Raw genomic sequence first — 17203 nt, forward strand, 5'->3', positions numbered from 1 at the left:
AATATGGAGGTCCCCGCTGTCAGACACGGGGGCGTCGAGTTAATAAATCCCATAATCCTGGGAGGCCGAATTGCCTAATAAAGCTTCTATGTCCCTGTGATTAACATCTTGATGGTATTGATAGACAGAAAGGCCAAGAGCAACAGACACACCATGTTCAAAATCACTCCAGCACAGTCACAATTCCGTTAAAACTGACTCAGAGGAGAAGGCACATTCACAAATTCCTCTGCACAAAGGGTATTCTTTCAGTTTCTCTTCCCACCTTCCTCAGGCCATTAGACTTCTCAGGTAGCTAAGGGTAGTCACTCATTCATAAATGTTTCAACATGGCTTAATTTATTCCAGATTCAAACCTTCATGTAGCATGTCTCCTCTGAGCCAGATGGGAGGCCATCTTAGGGGAAGTACATATCTTCATTTTGTTTAGTAACTTTATGGTTTCAGAGCATTTTGCCTATTATTTCAAGAGTTCCTTGGCCTTTAAAGAAAGGTAATTACAAACACTCAAATTCACTAAAGCAGGTAGGAACGTCCTTGCTGAGCAGGCCAAAGAGAAAGACAACCTGCTGTCTTGCGATGAGTTAGTAGTTAATACCCAAACCACAAACAATTACGTGCAGAAGCAGAGTGAACATAAAAGATGTGGCCAAGATTACTGCCATGAATCTTATCATGAAAGCAGCAGCCTTAAACACTAGGTTCAGGACTGAATTGGGGAGGAAGGATCAAGCGACATCAATGTGTAAGAAACGCAATGTTTGTACGGAATGAAAGAATAAACAGAATTGTCCCATGTGAATTATCTGTGCTTAAACATTTTTTCATGTATTTATATCCATGCCTTTTCTCAGGAAAGTAGGTAAGAAAGCTTCAAATAAAATAATAAAATAAACATTTCCTAGAAAACTAGATTGCTGGAAAAATATATTAATGCTCAACATTTTATTTTAAAGAATGAGGAAACTACTTTTTTTCTATCTTCATGGTCTCTGCTGAAAAATGGATATGGAAAGGAAAAGAAGAGCTGTTTGTTTTTAAAAAACATTTTAAATAACACTTCTCTATTTAAAGGTTACTTCTGTTGAACAGATTTTTAGACACTGAACAATAATAGAGTGTTAAAAAGTGAATGTTCCGGCTTTCTTAATATTTTACTTAACAAATGTCGAGTAACCACTACGTTCAGACATGACAGCAGGTCACAGCGCACACACAAAAGCCTTAATTAGACACAGCTCACCAGCCAAGATTGCCACTTATTTAGAGCATGGTCCCGATTTTCTTATTAAAATGGCTTTATGCCCAGAGGCACGAAAGACATAAAAGATTGTTTTTCTAAAAAATCTTGACATTTATTTATATAATGCTTTCCTTACAAATTACAGAGTGTTCCACTGAAGGACCGGGTGATTTGGGGGACCCCTAAGTGCTTATATTGCGGTCTGTCACGCTCTTGCTTGCTTGCCACTGCTCAGAAAACGAAATGCCCGAAAAACTGATCTAAAAACTTGAGTTCAAGCTGTCACTCTTCTTACGGCCAACGGTTAGATAAAATCCACGTGAACAAGCGAAGATTTGCTTCTCCAGCACAAAATCGGGTTAAAGGCTTACAAATGGCTAATAAGCAGTATTTCAAGAACTGCAGAGAGCCTGTAATTTTACCTTTCCTTTTCCTTACCCTAAAATATACGAGACTCTGTCTTTCTTTTAGGTATGAACCCATGGGAAACAGATAAGCCTATATCTTATTTTACATAGAAAAAACATGTCCACTCATGAAAATTTAGGCTGTGTAATAAATGAGAACTTAACCTGCTGTTTCTGTAGAAATTAGAATCAGAAAATGGTAAAAATTATAAAAAGCTGTCACCGGTTTTTTAAAATAGTTAATGACTTCCCTCCCACCCTTTTCTAATTACTACCAAGGGAAAATGGTAACAACCCAATATAACTACTGATATTTTAAAAATTAAAATTTTCATTTTATTTAATAAGAAATGAACCAACATCTATCATACATCCAAGTCAGCTAGGAAATACCCTCTGCAGTTTCACCTTTTCCTTCTGTTTCCGAACTAAAACTCCAGGTTTCCAATTCTTTCCTCTCAGAGCATCGATCCAACCCCAGCTCATCAGATTTCCTAAGTTCCAGTTTTGATCTTATCTCTCCCTCACAAAATTCACCAGAACTCCACTGCTTAGAAAATCAAGTCTGAACACCTCCGCGTGGCTTTGAAGGCCCTTCATGTGGCGTCCAGCCTAATTCTTCAGCTCCCTGTACTCACTCTGTATTCCAGCCAAAGTAAACTTGATGCTCATCTTCCCACACATCTCTGACTACTCTGGCCTGATATTCTTTCCCATCAGCTCAATGTCAAATTTCACTCATCCTTCAAGGTCTAGGCCAAATGCTGCCTCCTGATGCCTCCCCACAACTTTATCAATGGCTAACTTTTATTGAGTGATTATGTGCAAGGCACCATCTAAGCACTTAGTGAATATTAATTCATTTATTCTTCATACTGATTCTCCCTAAGACACACAGATGATGAAATAAGCAGAAAAATAAGTTTTTCCTTAAAAATAATCTTTTGTTACATTCAAATGTCACAGTGGGATAGAAAGCTAAGACTCACCGAAATGAACAGGACAGGTTCTATCTTTAAAAATATATAATAATAAACAGCACTCAAAGTATTAAAGAAAACCATGTACACATTTCATTACTTTGGTCCCATGACTCCCCTATGCCTGGCTTTCCGGGACCTTTAACCGGCAATCCCAGTATGTATGGCTCTTCCTTCAGCGCATGTGAGTGGCGGCGTGAACACTGTACGCATTCCCCACCAGGCCAAAACGTCGTCGGGGACAGAAAACAATGGCAGGGCAACGTCACTTTTATACCTGGGTTTTCTCTAGGCCAACAACAGACAACTGTGTTAAGGAGGAAACCGGAAATTTGTATTGGAAACAGCCTTAGAGGTTCACCGTATTATGACTGGGAGCCATTAGGCCTTATTTGCACATTTCCTGGAATGATGGGATGACCCTCTCTTCCTCTTGCCCCTCAACAGTAAGCGAGGCAGAAATTTCCCAACTGTGTCATCATTCTGTTAAACTCGCTGTTCTTAGCAGGCTGAGCAACAGTAATTGGGTAGAAGCAGGAAGTGATTACTTGCGTCTTGGGTCTGTTTCTTCACAGTGAGTACCTTCAGGCTCCCTGCCTTCTTCAACAATATGCTACCAAAATCAGGACTCAAGGCAAATGCTGCCCAAATTTATTTCTTAAACGAAAGCCTAAGGAATTGGAGGACCCATTCAGGCTAAGAGCTCTGACTTGAGTCCGTTTCTCTTTGCAATTAATAAAGACATGTTTAACACACACAAGTGCCAAAGACTGATGATCAGAAGTTACCTGATTCATTTTACATGAATTCTAGTTGGACCAAGTTAGATAGCAATATCTGTTAATTAATATTTATGAAACCCTACTGTGACCTAATCACAGCAAAGGTTTTGACTGGCAATTAGCAAAATTCCTACCTTTGCATGTCTTAAAAAAAATTTGAAACCTCTGCCATGCGATTTCTGAAAGAAGCCAGTCAGGAAGCTTCTGAAAGACCTGTTGGTACTAATTCAGTTAGTAAGGCCATCTGGCCTAACAGCAGTTGACTCAAATCCAGTTAGGTATATTCCAGTTCAGTCGTGAGTTCAAGTGAAGCCAATGTTCCTTCATTTTCCCCTTCACTCAGTGTTGATTTATTGAATATCTGCTAAGTATGCTGCCAGCAGTGCACAGGGATAATCAAAGACACAGGTTCCTACCCTGAAGCGGGAAGCCAAATGGAAAGGTAATTCGCAGTTGAGTATGTGGTGTCTGATGATCTTCTACTTATGGTGAATTGGTTTCCTAAGGTCACCGTGATTGTTAGGTCCCAAGTGACCCTGTACAAGCAGCACCAATGAGTCACTACTTTATAAGTGAAAGCTAAACAAAGTCCTAGCGATGGCCCGTGTGTCGTGGCTCCACTGCGCTCTGTCACCCCGTCTTTCTCGGGCTGTGAGATCCAGCCATTCCGGCCTCTTCTCATCAACCCCAGTCCCCTTTAACTGCCTTATATTTTCTTCTTCCAAAACTTTTATGCTTAGTTTCTGTCTTTCCCCTCCGTAAGCTCCAATAGGGCAAGTTTGTCTATTTTATTCTCTGATCTATATCCTATGCACCCACAACAGTGTGGGGCACATAGTAGTTGTTCAATAAGTAAATATGACATAAAAACATAAGAAGTATATTTTACATTGTAACCTGGTACAGGTATGTGTGTAGGTAATGTGTATAAATATATGCACGCATTCATGTACAAAAACGCAGGTGTATGTATAAGCGTATGTAAAATGGAAACAGGTTTCAGCAAGTAACAGAGGTGAAATATATGCAGCCTATGATTTTTCTATTATACTTTGAAATTGTTATGTGTTACTGGCCAAAGTAAGTTTTGTTCATACATAGCTTTTCTGCAGACAGGAAGGGAGGGAGGCAGGAAGGATGGAAGGAAGGAAGGAAGGGAAGGAAAAGAAATAAAGATAAATTGGAAGGAAGAAAGGGAAGGAAAAGAAATAAAGATAAATTGGAAGGAAGAAAGGGAGGAAGAGGGGGAGGAAGGAAACTAAGGGCTTCTGTACAGTACAGAGAATGTGATGGAAGGTAGGAAAGACCTATATGAATTCAGAGGTGGGAGGGCGCTACCTGAGCACATGGTTTTGCTCTGTCTTTATTTTAAGGAGGGCTATGGTCTATGTAAGATTGGATGGCAGGAGAAGCCCAGCTGTTTGTGAGGGAATGGTAAGCAACTGGCTGTACTGTAACGCAGAACACAGGAGCGGGGGGCACGAAGTGCGAAGCAGGTTATCCCAGGGAGCAGATATAAGCATCTCTTCACCTGGTAACCCAATGAGCAAGCAGCCAGATTTCCCCAGGTGTAAAACGGCGTTGCATCTGAGTGTCCCAGACTCTTTCTGATAATGTCAATAAATCACAGAAAGGGGACAAAGTATTACCTGGAACAGGTCAGGAAAGCTCGTCCAGGAAAGAATCCACTGTTCAGTTAAGTAGCTTTAAGAAAATAATCTCCCTGGACCCGTTTTCCTCCCTGTAAAATGTCATAGGCTTTGCAGATTCCCCAGTCTCTGAAATTTCCTTTATACCCAGTTTCCCTTCTCACTGTCAACCTTAGGAATTCCACTTACTGTCAATTTTCCAGATTTATTACCAACTTTACAGAGATGCTCTTCCCTCAAAAGACCAGATCAATCCTAACTGCTCTAACTCCTGATTTTGTAAATTTACTGGGTTATTGCTAAAATATCTACCATGTTTTTCACACTATAAGATGCACCTGACTATAAGACACACCTAAGTTTAAAGGAGGAAAACAAGAAAAACAATATTCTGAACCAAATGGTGTACTAAAATATTTAATAAAGTATAACAGAATAATATTTCAACCATGTAAAGTGAACAGCAGTCAACAGCAGTATTAAGAACCATCATCACTGTCATTAACAAATGAGGAGAGACTTTAAGGTCCAAGTACTCTTCTAGTTTTCTGGGAACCCCAAGAACTCATCGTCGCTAGTGTCAGAATTTATGAAGCTCAGTTGCTCACAATCACTGATATCATTTTCTTCGCTATCTTCACACTGACCAGATGCCCTGAGATTCAGCAATAAAGTGGGACATTTAAGCATCCCCAGGGGTTTCATGTGGGCCCACCGCTTCCTCTTCTAACAGCTGTCACCATTGCTGACAGGTCAGGTAATACACATCACGGTCTGTGACGCAATAGTCGCTCCATAAGACGCACATTCTACCCACATTTTTGGGGGGAAAAAAAGTGTGGTTTATGGAGTGAAAATACGGTACTTTGTTTTTAGTGGATTAATTTCTTGACTTGTCCCATGAAGCCCATGTTCATATTATAAAGGACTCAAAACCGTGAATGTTCTTGCTTATGTGTCTACAGCCCTTAAACTAAAATGAATTTTTAAAGGAAGAAAAACGCTGCAACCCATAGAAAAGGATCACTTTGCTTATTGACCTTTTATGTTTGTGTTTCCGTTAAAGCAGCATCCTGGCTTCATCAGTGAGTTGGGTGCTGAAAGGCATCTTGGAGCTTTGCATCTTTCCTTTTTGCAAATGAGGCAGCTGGTTCGGAGTTGAGGTGATTTGCTGAAGGTTGCAGAGCTACCTCTCCCTCATGCGCAAGTGAGAGCTCTTCTGCACACTCCAACGGCATCCCCAAAGATCACCCTCACTTTTAAATCATGGGGCGTTTTTAGTATGAATAAGAACTGGGAGTTTGGGAAGAGTTTTCAAGTTTGTTTTTGCTTTTTTCTTTCTCCTGCTTGAGGTTTGGAGGCAGATATGCTGCTTTCTAGTAAAGAACATTCCTCAAAATACTCTAAAGGGGGGAAAGGACCCATTTTTCCCAACGAAGTGATGACAACTTAATAAATAGTTTCACCTTGAAAGAAGGAAACCTTGGGAGGCCGGCCCTGCAAGCCCATACCTAGGATCAGGCATGTGACTGACACCCCAGTGATGGAAAATTAAACCAATTGAAATCCCTTTTGTGGACCACTTAGTTCGAGCGTTTGCAAAATACTGCTTTTAACACAGAAATCAAAAAGAGGCAAGTATCTCACATCAAAAGATATGGGCTCCTCCCTTGCAAAGGTAAACAGCTCGGTATTAATGTGAGCCTGTGTACGACATGGTTTTATCAGGCATTCCAGACTTGAGCTGATTCAATTACTTCCAGGAACATAAAATATCTCCCAACAAATCAAAATTGGCACTTAACTACTCAGCACAAAAGAAGCCCCACTGAAATGAAAATAAACTATTAAGGAAATGGATGCTGCATCACCACATCTTCCTACTTCATTTCAATCTTGGGCGGAAAAAAAAAAAAACAACCAAACCTTTGGTTTACACACACACACGCGCGCACATTTTTAGTATCCAGTATCAAATACTTAGGAGTTTCAAACCATGCATTGCTAAGAAAAATGAGTTGAAATACCTCTTACTATAGTAAGCCCTTTAAAGATCCTAACTGCATAGATTAAGAAGGCAATTTCAAGAAAGAAAACAATATAAAAAATATTTTAAGGGCCTTTTCTTTTCTGAGTCCTTTTTTTTTTGTAAAGTGAAGCATATGTGTTAAGACGGTATAGTCCACTTCCTTTTAAACTTATTATTAAGGGAAAATGCCTGGTGACAAACCTAAAGTAACTCCTGCCATCTCCACTATTAAAGGTTGGCAGGCACATCTATCCTTTCTTTAAACAGTTAGCAAAACTTATTCTACTATGGTCGCCATGCACCTACCCCTAATCTTTGGCTATTGCCCTAAATTTTCTGGGGCCACAGCACAGGGAATATGAAAACTGTAGTGCTACCAAAAAAAACAAAAACAAAACAAAAAACCCCTCACATTAGAAATAAAGGGGATAGTGAGGAATTCTTAGAACAAAAAACTGTTCATCCATATTTTAGTTAATTCTGACTAAGAGGACAAAGAAAATCAAGAGTCAAATAAAAAAATCAAGTTGCCTTATCAAAGACCAGTGAAAATAAACACACAGCAGATAGCGGTCAATAGAAGCCATTACTAGCCAGTTCTATGTCCAACCTCAGATAGGTAGTCCTATTCAATTTGACTCCCTATGTTTTGTACCCAAAAAGTATTTTAAAAGGTACTGTCTTTTCAGTGAGCTAAAGCATTATTTTCATCAAAATTGCTTGTAACTGCCAGGTCCCACCAACATGTACCATTTAATGGTGAAATTTTGATTCAGGTAACTCTCTCTTGTTTAAGAACATTTCTGGTTTTGTAACTGATATGTTTTTCCTACAAACACATTAAGATCCTCATTTTGTCGCTATACACACTTCGTTAACACATCCAGGCAGGAAGGGGTCTGAGGTTCCAATAAATTCACAGGTGACCTTGGACCAGTCACTGAACTTCCCCACATCTCAGTAGGGAAGAGGCAATGTTTTTCCAGGCTGCTTTGCAAAGTTCTGGAATTTCCCATAAAAATGTTTTACAAACACACAAGGCCGAGGCCAGATCCCGTTCTCATGCCTTAAAGTTTGAAAAAAGAAAGTTGTGTGCAGTCTGTCTTTTGTCTCTCCAGTCAGGAGGTGACTATGATTTCAGAATTTCGGCACCTTCTATCTACTTTATCACCTGAATGTGACAAAAGGCACAATGTGGCCGTGGCGCAGCCCAGTGCGTGAGCCCCTGGCCTCCTCACCTCCGTGGTAGCTTCCTCTCAGGCTTCCCAAGTGCTCCCGCCTGAGAAATGCTGCTACCACCGCAGGGTGTGGAAAACTTTTGTCCCTCAGACATCCTCTAGAGACTCCCGCAAGAAGGAAGGCGCCTCTCTGACAAGGCAGGAAGCAGCCTCCAGCCCTCTCCACGGGACACTCAGGGGTGGGGCACGGAGGAGAACAAAATGTAGATGGGACGTGTCAAAGGCATCTGAGGGCTCAGCGTCACTGACCTCAGTCATAGGTTAGCTTTTGATTTTTCTCCTGGGGGCGGGCGAGGGTAGGACCTGAAAAGGCCACCAAGGAGAGGCATGTGTGAATGGAAAAAGAGCATCCTTTCCACACTGCAACTCAGTCTGGTAGCAGAATAAAATGCAAGGGAGAGTGATTAAGAGAAACCATTTCCAAGTTCTAAACATTTGGTAATAGGCAGGCATTTTCATGATACTATTCAAATGTTTCCAGTGACATCTGTGAGAAATTTTCCCTTACACACATTATTTTAAAGTACGTTCAGTGAGGAAACAGTAACAGGCTAGAATACGGTATCCCAGACCCCTTGTCTCCATTCACCAGGTCACCAGAGAAGGGATGGAAAACCTACTACTTTTTCCATCCTGAACCCTAACATCACAGCTCCCTACCTAGGAGCTCAAGCCCCCTAGGAAACTGCAGAGTTACTGCAAGGTCCTATGATACCAAGTGACAAATACCGTTTCCTAAATGGAATCAACTCCTGACAAATACATCTCCCTAAGTGGGACCTGACAGCCATACACAGCTCGTTGAAATCCTAGCTCTGCCATGCACAGCCCGTGACTTTGGGCCAGGTATTTAACCCCTCAACCCTCAGATTCCTTACCTGTAAAATGGAAATCACTATTTCTACTTTGTGCTCTTGTGGTAAAAAAAATATACGCGGCTGTGAATGCAAACATGGTAAGTTTTACTTCTATAATAGTAATACTATCTTGTCAAAACTCTGTAAATTTTTTACGAAACAAAACAAAACAAAAAGAGAGTATCCATAATAGAGAAGGCCCGCTGTTTCTCTTGAGAGACTACGACGGTATACAGGCTAAGGGTGCAAGGCTGTCATCCTGTCCACTGTGGATTTCAATGGCACGGACGGAGAAGCTAGTGAAGAAAATGTAAAGACAGAGTAGACATAACTAAAGAACCCCCAGCAGGACTACTCCTTCCTCCTTATCACTGATCATGATAATCCTTAACAATAATACAGGGTCCCCCCAAGGAAAAGGGCAGACAGACAGGAAGAACCCTTCTCAGCTGGGAATCTTACTAACCCTTTTACATTAATTAGATTTCTGACTAATTAGAGGTTGAAAGAAAACACCACTGATAGCACTCACACCAGCAACCCATTCTTAGAAAACATAGTTTAACCCTACAGCACTGTCTTTCTTAAAAGAGGAATCACCCTCAATTCTTTAAGTTCCTCCTTATGCATTGGCCACAGAGTTCGCTGTAAGGACAGTTGTACAAATCCTTTCCCCCCAATTTCAAAGCCATTGAAAGGAGGACCTTGGGACTGCTTCCTAGGGCAGAATGTTTGGTTATTTACACTTTATGGCTGGGCATTAGTTCACCTCGACTATCACTGTGAGGAAAACCTATGTCTTGAATGCCGTATATATGTAATCCCTTCACTTGTATCTGCACTGCTCCAACCTAAGTATGTTGGGGGTAAATCCTGCTAAAATAAGCACTCAGAGAAATGCAGAGGAATGACTAAATTTAGAAAGTAAATTTTCTCTCCTCCACTGGAACTCAACTCATAGAATTCTACTCATGGGTTATGCAAACATTAAAAATGAGACTCTCCTTTCTTCCCAGGCCTGCTTTGTAATTTCATGAACAGGCTTGGCATGATGTCTACTCTAATGCCAGTTACACCATGCAGCCAGGTTTCTTCATATTTTAAAGCAGTGGTCTTCAACCTTTTTCATCTCATGGCACACAGAAACTAATTACTAAAATTCTGCTGTGCACACACACACACACATGCACAAATACATGATATTTTTTGCCAATCTGACCCAAAAAATAGGTACAATTTTGATTCATTCACAAGGACGGCTATTGTTGTGTTGGCTGGTGTCATTTTTTAAATTTGATAATCTAAGGGAAAAGAGGTCAGTGCCCCTGACTATATAGTAGTCAGGTATCACATGTTTTAAAACTTTTTGTGGCATACTGGTTGAAAATCGCTGCTCTAAAGCCCCAAGAATTTGGTCTTCAGTGATTTGGCAACAGCCAGGGAGGAAGGGGAAACATCTGAAGTTATTTTTACTTTTGCAAGTCTTCTGGCTGTACAGGGTGAATGCTGGGGTGGGTCAAGTATTGTCTGGAGCCCGTCAGGGTCTTTTTTTTTTTCCCCTCTCTGCATGGCCTCATTTCCGTCTTCCTGTTGCTAGGAAGGAGAGTTAAGTATGAGAAACTTGTGTTTACAATACTGGACTATCCTGTCCAGCACAGGGCTCTCTTCAAAAAAGTACGCTTCACTTCACCCACTGTACTTTGTCCGCCTCAGTCTCCTGAACCAATTCACCCTTCCCTGGGTATTTTCAAATTGCATATTTACTCGCTTAAGTCATAAAAATACCACTCTCATTGGACACATTGCATCATGGCTTAATTCTCCACTGGGACACCAAGGGAAACCCAAGTACTTATTTTTGTATTTGAAACCACCTCTTGGAATCCCACCAAGCCTCTGACTGGCGGCATCTCCTTGGAGCTTTGCCACAGCCCCTTAAAGCCCCTACAAATAAGAGTCTGAGTACTATGACATTTTTCGGTCATAACTTGTTCAATTACAATATCTTTTCCAGAAGCAGCTGAACATCACTTCTTAAGAACCTTACTTGGTCTTTGCTCTTTTAAATGCAGTACGTAAAGATAACGAAAGAAGAAACAAATAAAAGGCTTTAGGTTAAAGTGCAACCCACCTCTCACCTTCATTCCACAAATACAGGAGAATCCTTTAACTGGCCCAGTGTATTAACAACTTGGAACACTGCCTACAATTAGCCAGGGTTAATTCCTCGTCTGCTCAACTTTTTCACTCTTTAAGGAGTAAGTGGTGTTTCTCATAACACCTACAGTTGGGAAGTTAAGACACATGGAAGTCAGCAAAACCACTTCTCCCATCCATACTAGGGAAAGATTTAAGTTGGGAACTAGCCATTCTGATTCTGCCGGGTTGGGAAATCAAGTCAGTCCCGTTAACTTGAGCTTCTAGGCAATGTGGTGTAAGGTGTCGCTCAAATTGAATTAAAATGAAATGTTTTTGTCAAAAGCAAACTTTTAAAAGCAGCTGGGAGAGAAAGTCAGTCTGGTGTGCTTCATTTTAAACTCTCAACAGTAGTGCTAATGATAAAAATATGCACCCAGGCTTGGGCCACGCCGTAAATCTGGCATGCCACAATGCAAGTTAATAGGAGCACTCGCCAGCATTTTCTCAGAAAATGTCTTGAAGTAACTTCTGAACGGACATCTGCTAACTATTTGACACTCATTCTCCAGGATTTTAGCTCTTCTATTAGGGGGGCTGTTGACTTACAGGGCACCCCTCAGACCATCTGCTGCAGTCTGCAAGCCAAGGTGGCACTGGGTGCCTCTGCTAATTCCACACTTATGGTCTGCAAATTATCTCTGTGGAGGACCAGATGGATGCTGAATTAGTCAACCTCTTGGAGCTGCTGATAGATTTACAGAGTTCTGCTGGGCTATTATTTTTCCCTCATCCTTTCAGCAGAGTTTGGGGGGGAAAAAAACCCAAAAAACGTAATTTGAGACTCGTAGTCTTCTGTCTCCAGAGCTGTGAATTTTTTTCTACCCCAATGCGTCAGAGATGCCGCCCTCATGAAGCCTTCCCTATCGGGTGGCTGTGCCTAGGCTGCATTCCTCCACCCCAACAATCCTGAATCAGCCTCCAGATCCCGAGAATGAACCCATTTGCTAGCCATGTTGGGCTTTGTATAAAGACTCACAGCTAGCACGGAGCAATCCCCCCCCCCGCCCCCCCTCCCGAGCAGATTGACTACAGGCAGGGGTTTCCTTCTATGATAACTAACAGATATTGGGTATCTGTGGGACATTAGTACCAGGCACTGTGCTAAGCACTCCTATTAGCTCGTTTGATCCTCACAACCTCCCCGCGTGGTAAATGCAGTTATTACCCCCATGTTGCTGATGAAGGAGGTACAGAGAGGCCCTGTCCCTTCCCAGACTCACCCAGGTACCATGCTGCAGACCCAGGATTCCCTCGTTGCCCGCCAGCTTCACCAGGGGTCCTAACTCCCTTCTAACACGGGTTGTGGGGTGGAAACAGACGCGGTAAACTACACGTGGCAGGGCCCGTTTGCTGCGGCCAAGGGTACAACTCCTCCGGTAAGATCAAAGGCTCGGCCCGTGACGTTGGAGGTGGGGACAAGGTCACACACTGTGGCAGCGTTCCAAAAGGCCGTCGCCTCGCTCCGAAAAAAGTCGGGCAGGGAGGCGTCCTTCCTTCCTATCGCCGGCCCTGGCACTCGCTCTGCGCGGGCACCCCCTCGGGAGCCAAGGACTTGGGCATCTCGCTGGGACATTTTAGGAGACCGATTCAACGACCCGGCACGTGAAGGCACACTGCAGCCTTTCTAGTAAGCACCCCTCACACGCTGACGGATCACGGGGCTTGCCAAACAGTTTCAACACTTCCCTGGGGCGGCAGCCACCAAACTGAGTCTTTCATGAGTTATTTTCCAGCGTTTAAAATATTTCAACCAAACGGTGTGAAATTAAAACAATTTCTGATTAATTTACTTGCAGTTTTTTTCTTACAAAAGATTTCCAAATGCCACCACGATATAGACGTTCCTAAATAATAACCTCCCAGGAAGTCAATAGTGATTTTGGACTTGTATGGTGAAGGAGAGCAACTATCGAGCCTTGAAAGGTTCCGGAGGAGCAGATACTAGAAAGACGGTTACGCCAAGGCCCTCGCGGCCAGAGGCCATCATCGCCTGGGATTTCCAGCGAGGATGCAAGCCACCTGGCCCTGAGTTCCCTGCCTGGCCCTGCACCCCACGCCCGGCTCAAAGCCTCTCGCCCAGCCATGCACCCTCTGCCTGGCCCTACATCCCAAGCACAGCGGGAAGATAATGTGGGCTTCATTTCATTAGTCGCGGTCGCCTCCCAGCCCGCAGCCCTTCCCAGAGCCCACCGGACGCGCCAGCCCATCAGCCCCGAGCAGTGTGCAGTCAGGAGTCATTAGCGAGATTAAGACACCCCCACCCCGCAAACCCCTTGTTTCCCCACACTCCACCTCCTCCATTCCAAGAAACTCGGGCGACTCGGTCCCAAGCCTCCTCGGAAAGCGTTTCAAAAGCACAGAACGCCAGGCACCGGCTTGACAAGGTGGGGTGACATTTCCTCCGCGGCGGGTCCCTTCCGCAGCTGGTCTAACGGCAAGGCACAAGTCTAGCTTACGTGTTAGGATCATGGTGTCCGGCTTCTTTCTGCACATCAAGTGCGGCAGGGGGCGGCAGGAGCACAGTGGGGAAATCGAGGCAGCCAGAGGCACCTGGGCTCCCGCGCCGCGACCCACGGCGGAACCCAAGACGCGCGTCCCAGTGGTCCTCAGCGCATCCTTGTTCTCATCTCGGAGCCACTCGCCACAGCCCCAGAAAGAACGCAGGGTTTTTCAGAAATCAAAAAGGGAGAGCGCTCAGGGAGAAGGGCGAGAAGCCTGGGATAGCTTGCTCCGGCGGTGAAGATCGGCCATAGCCGGGACAGGAGCGAAGCGCCCTCGTACCAGTGGCTGGAGCGCACTGCCTCTAGCACGACCTCCCCGCGGCGCCCTCCTGCAGGTCCCACCCCGAGGGGAGGGACTGGGCGGGGCAGCGCGGCCCCCTCTCCGCCTCCACCCCACTCTCCCACGTGCCCCGCCCCCGCTTCCTCCCTGCGGCCAGGCTCGCCAGCCTCAGTCTCCAGCGGTGCTCGGGCCCCGCCCGTCCTAGCCCGGCCCAGCGCCTCCGCAGGACTGGAATGCTTTCCCGCGGCGGAGCGCGGGCACTCCTGCGGCGGGAAACGCCTAAAGGTCTCCAGCTATTGGAGTCTGGGGGATAGGCAAATGCTGTACCCAGGAGGCGTCTAGTTGTGCGGGAGGGGGTCTCAGCTGGACAGCGCGCAGGTTTCCTGCACATTTTGTTTTGGTTGTTTAAATCTCTGTAACTCTTCCTTTCATTCCGGTAGGAACTGCATAAATTCGCGTGAACAGGAGAAGCGGGGGAATAGGGATAAAACATCCTTTTCCGATGTGGGAAATGGGGAAAGTACCTGGACATTCATTATTCATTGCTAAAGCCCGTGGGTGTAGTGTAAGTAATTAACACTGCTGTAGAAAAGGACGAGTTTAATTTTTTTTTCTTTTATTGATTCTAGAGAGGGGAAAGGGGAGGAGAAAGAGAGGGAGAGAAACGTGGATGTGAGAGAGAATCCGTTGCCTGTTGCAGGCGCCCTAACCAAAATGGAGCCACACCGGCCAGGACAGAAAGGATGGGTTTTCACTCCGCGTGTGTTGAGTCTACTGTGTGCAGTGATAGCCAGTGTTTTTCAGATCCTGGCCCTTGGGCTACAACCTAATGCAGCTCCTGGAACTGGTAGGACCTGACCCGTGATTACAGAGTTAGAATCTTTGATGGTGATCACCTAGTTTTTTACAAGTGCTCAAGGGATTCTGATGCACTGTAATTTGAAAGCCCCGGATACACTAGGAAGCCTAGTTTTCTTTAAAGCTCGCCATTGAATACGATCTCTGTAAGATTTTTAAGAATCCAAACTAGAGTTTTATGAAAATTTACTTTGGAGCTAATTGATAATTTCTGCCTATTACCTCTGGGCAAAGAAAACTAGTAGTGACCTAAACCCACTAATTCAACAAATGTATCAAGAGTATTTACTATGTGCCCAATACTATTCCAGGCTCTGGAGATAAAGCAGCAAACAAACAAACAAACGGGACGACAAACATCCCATCCCTCCTGGGGTTTACTTCCTGGTGGGAAAGATGCCCAATAAACAAGCGAAATATATGTCGTGTTTTAGATGGCACTCTATAAAGCAAGGGAGAGGATAGAGGAGGGGGGGGCAGAGTCTTTTTAAATAGGGTTAAATGCAAATGGGAGAATTTAGTCTCTCAGTTTGAAATGTATTGATTTCACAGTCATGTCTTAGTTTACATACACAAAAATCTTTTTCATCCGTTTTTCAAAAACAAAATAAAAATGCTACTTCTGCCACTGGCTCACTAACTTACCTAAACCATAATTAGGCTCCGAAGAGTGGCATTTCAGGAGGGCACGGGGCTTCTGTGTTCAACAAATATTTTGAGGGCTATTACCTACCTACAGCTGTTCTATAGGACAAGGGTCTCCGGTCTGGGCTGTTCTTACTAAACGCTCTTCTTGATAAAAGTTAAAATGTAGCACAGTATTTTGCAGACACAGATGGAAACAGGATGATCTTGACAGGAACGCACCCAGTAGGTGTAGCCAACTGGAGGAAGTTAACGTGTAATTAACCAAATAGTGTGTATAAGCAATAGCTAAGCTTCCCTATCGGGAGACAGGGCTTTGGGTGTGAATCCTGTCTCCTTTCCTTGCTTCAAGTAAACGAAACTACCTAACACATCTTGTTCTTAAATGGAACATCCCAAGTGGCGAACCCTTGATTCAGTCACACAACTAAAGGTGAAGCAAGGGCAGGCCCACCTCTGCCTACTCAGAGTTTACCGTCTAGTAGGGAGGCAGCAAGGGGCACATGGAAAAGGGATGCAATGAGAGCCAGGAAGCGGGGACCTGATCTGGCCCAAGACAAGAAGAGGGAGCTGCCCGCTGAAGTTTGGATGCTGGAGGAACTGTCAAAGCGCCCACAATGCTGGCGCAGGGGAGTGCGGCTCCAGGAGATGCTGGAGAAGTAAGGGCAAGAACTTTGGGTTCCCTGCATCACTGTGTTAAGGATTAAAAAAAAAAAAAGTCTTTAACAGGGATGAACAATGAACAAATATTTTCATGATAGAAGGCATCCCATGATCAAATTTGCATTTAAAATTTTTTTTTTTTTTTTGGCAAGGGGAGAGAGAGAATCCAGCCCCCCACTACCACAAATTATGCAGTTGAATTTCTCACATTTGGGGAAATCACAGGGGTCAGCACATCAGGAGTGCGATGGATAAGCCTCCCCAAGAAAACTACCTTCCGGATCATGCTATGTCCCCTGCCAGATAAATATCAAATCTGCATTTTGAAAAGATCATTCAGGCTACAGTGTGTATTTCAGTCCTGGAAATAAGGAATACACCTCTTAGACATACTAATTTCCCTTATTGATTAGAAATCAAAACCTTAAAAATATAGATATTCTAAGCATCTCTGAAGCATATCAACTCTCAGAATAAGTTCTTAATGTTTATTATTAGCTAGGAGAAGGTGTCTTTTAGTTTAATTAGGTATCTGAGTGTGCAATCCCACTATAGCTGCCCCCACTGAGTATTCATCTTTCCAGAATAAAGCGTGCTAATATTTTTGTCTCTTCTTGCCCAAGACTCATTCCTTTTTCCTTGATTATTGATTTCGCCTTCTCTGGATCTTCTCTAATTTCATTACATCATTCTGGAGATTTTTTTAAAAGAGAGTTTACTTTAGAGAGAGGGGAAGGGAGGGAGAAAGAAAAGGAGAGAAACATCAATGTGTGGCTGCCTCTCGTGCATCCCCAACTGGGGATTTGGCCTGAAACCCAGGCATGTGTTCTGACTGGGAATTGAACTGGCGACCCTTTAGTTCACAGGCCAGC

At 43.7% G+C, this 17203-nt stretch overlaps 1 protein-coding gene and 1 non-coding gene across 4 annotated transcripts in view; both read right to left on the reverse strand.

Moving 5' to 3' along the window:
* LOC149996539 (rho GTPase-activating protein 7) overlaps positions 1-17203 on the reverse strand; it is a 349033-nt gene that overhangs the window by 29833 nt on the left and 301997 nt on the right. The window contains exon 1 of one of the 3 annotated variants that reach the window (XM_090258851.1): positions 13841-14166. The exons of 1 other annotated variant lie outside the window; for it this stretch is intronic. In XM_090258851.1, the coding sequence (XP_090114977.1) occupies positions 13841-13877 (37 nt within the window). In that variant the 5' untranslated portion in view covers positions 13878-14166. Of the gene's footprint in view, positions 1-13676; positions 13806-13840; positions 14167-17203 lie in introns of those variants that run through there. One more of the 3 variants, XM_090258852.1, reaches the window with a different exon arrangement.
* Positions 16481-16642, reverse strand: LOC149996540 (U1 spliceosomal RNA). Its single transcript, XR_016507558.1, has one exon. It is a non-coding gene; the product is annotated as a U1 spliceosomal RNA (small nuclear RNA).

The sequence above is a fragment of the Furipterus horrens genome, unplaced genomic scaffold (assembly GCF_987537825.1).
Source record: "Furipterus horrens unplaced genomic scaffold, mFurHor1.1.pri manual_scaffold_12, whole genome shotgun sequence".
Classification (NCBI taxonomy): Eukaryota; Metazoa; Chordata; class Mammalia; order Chiroptera; family Furipteridae; genus Furipterus; species Furipterus horrens.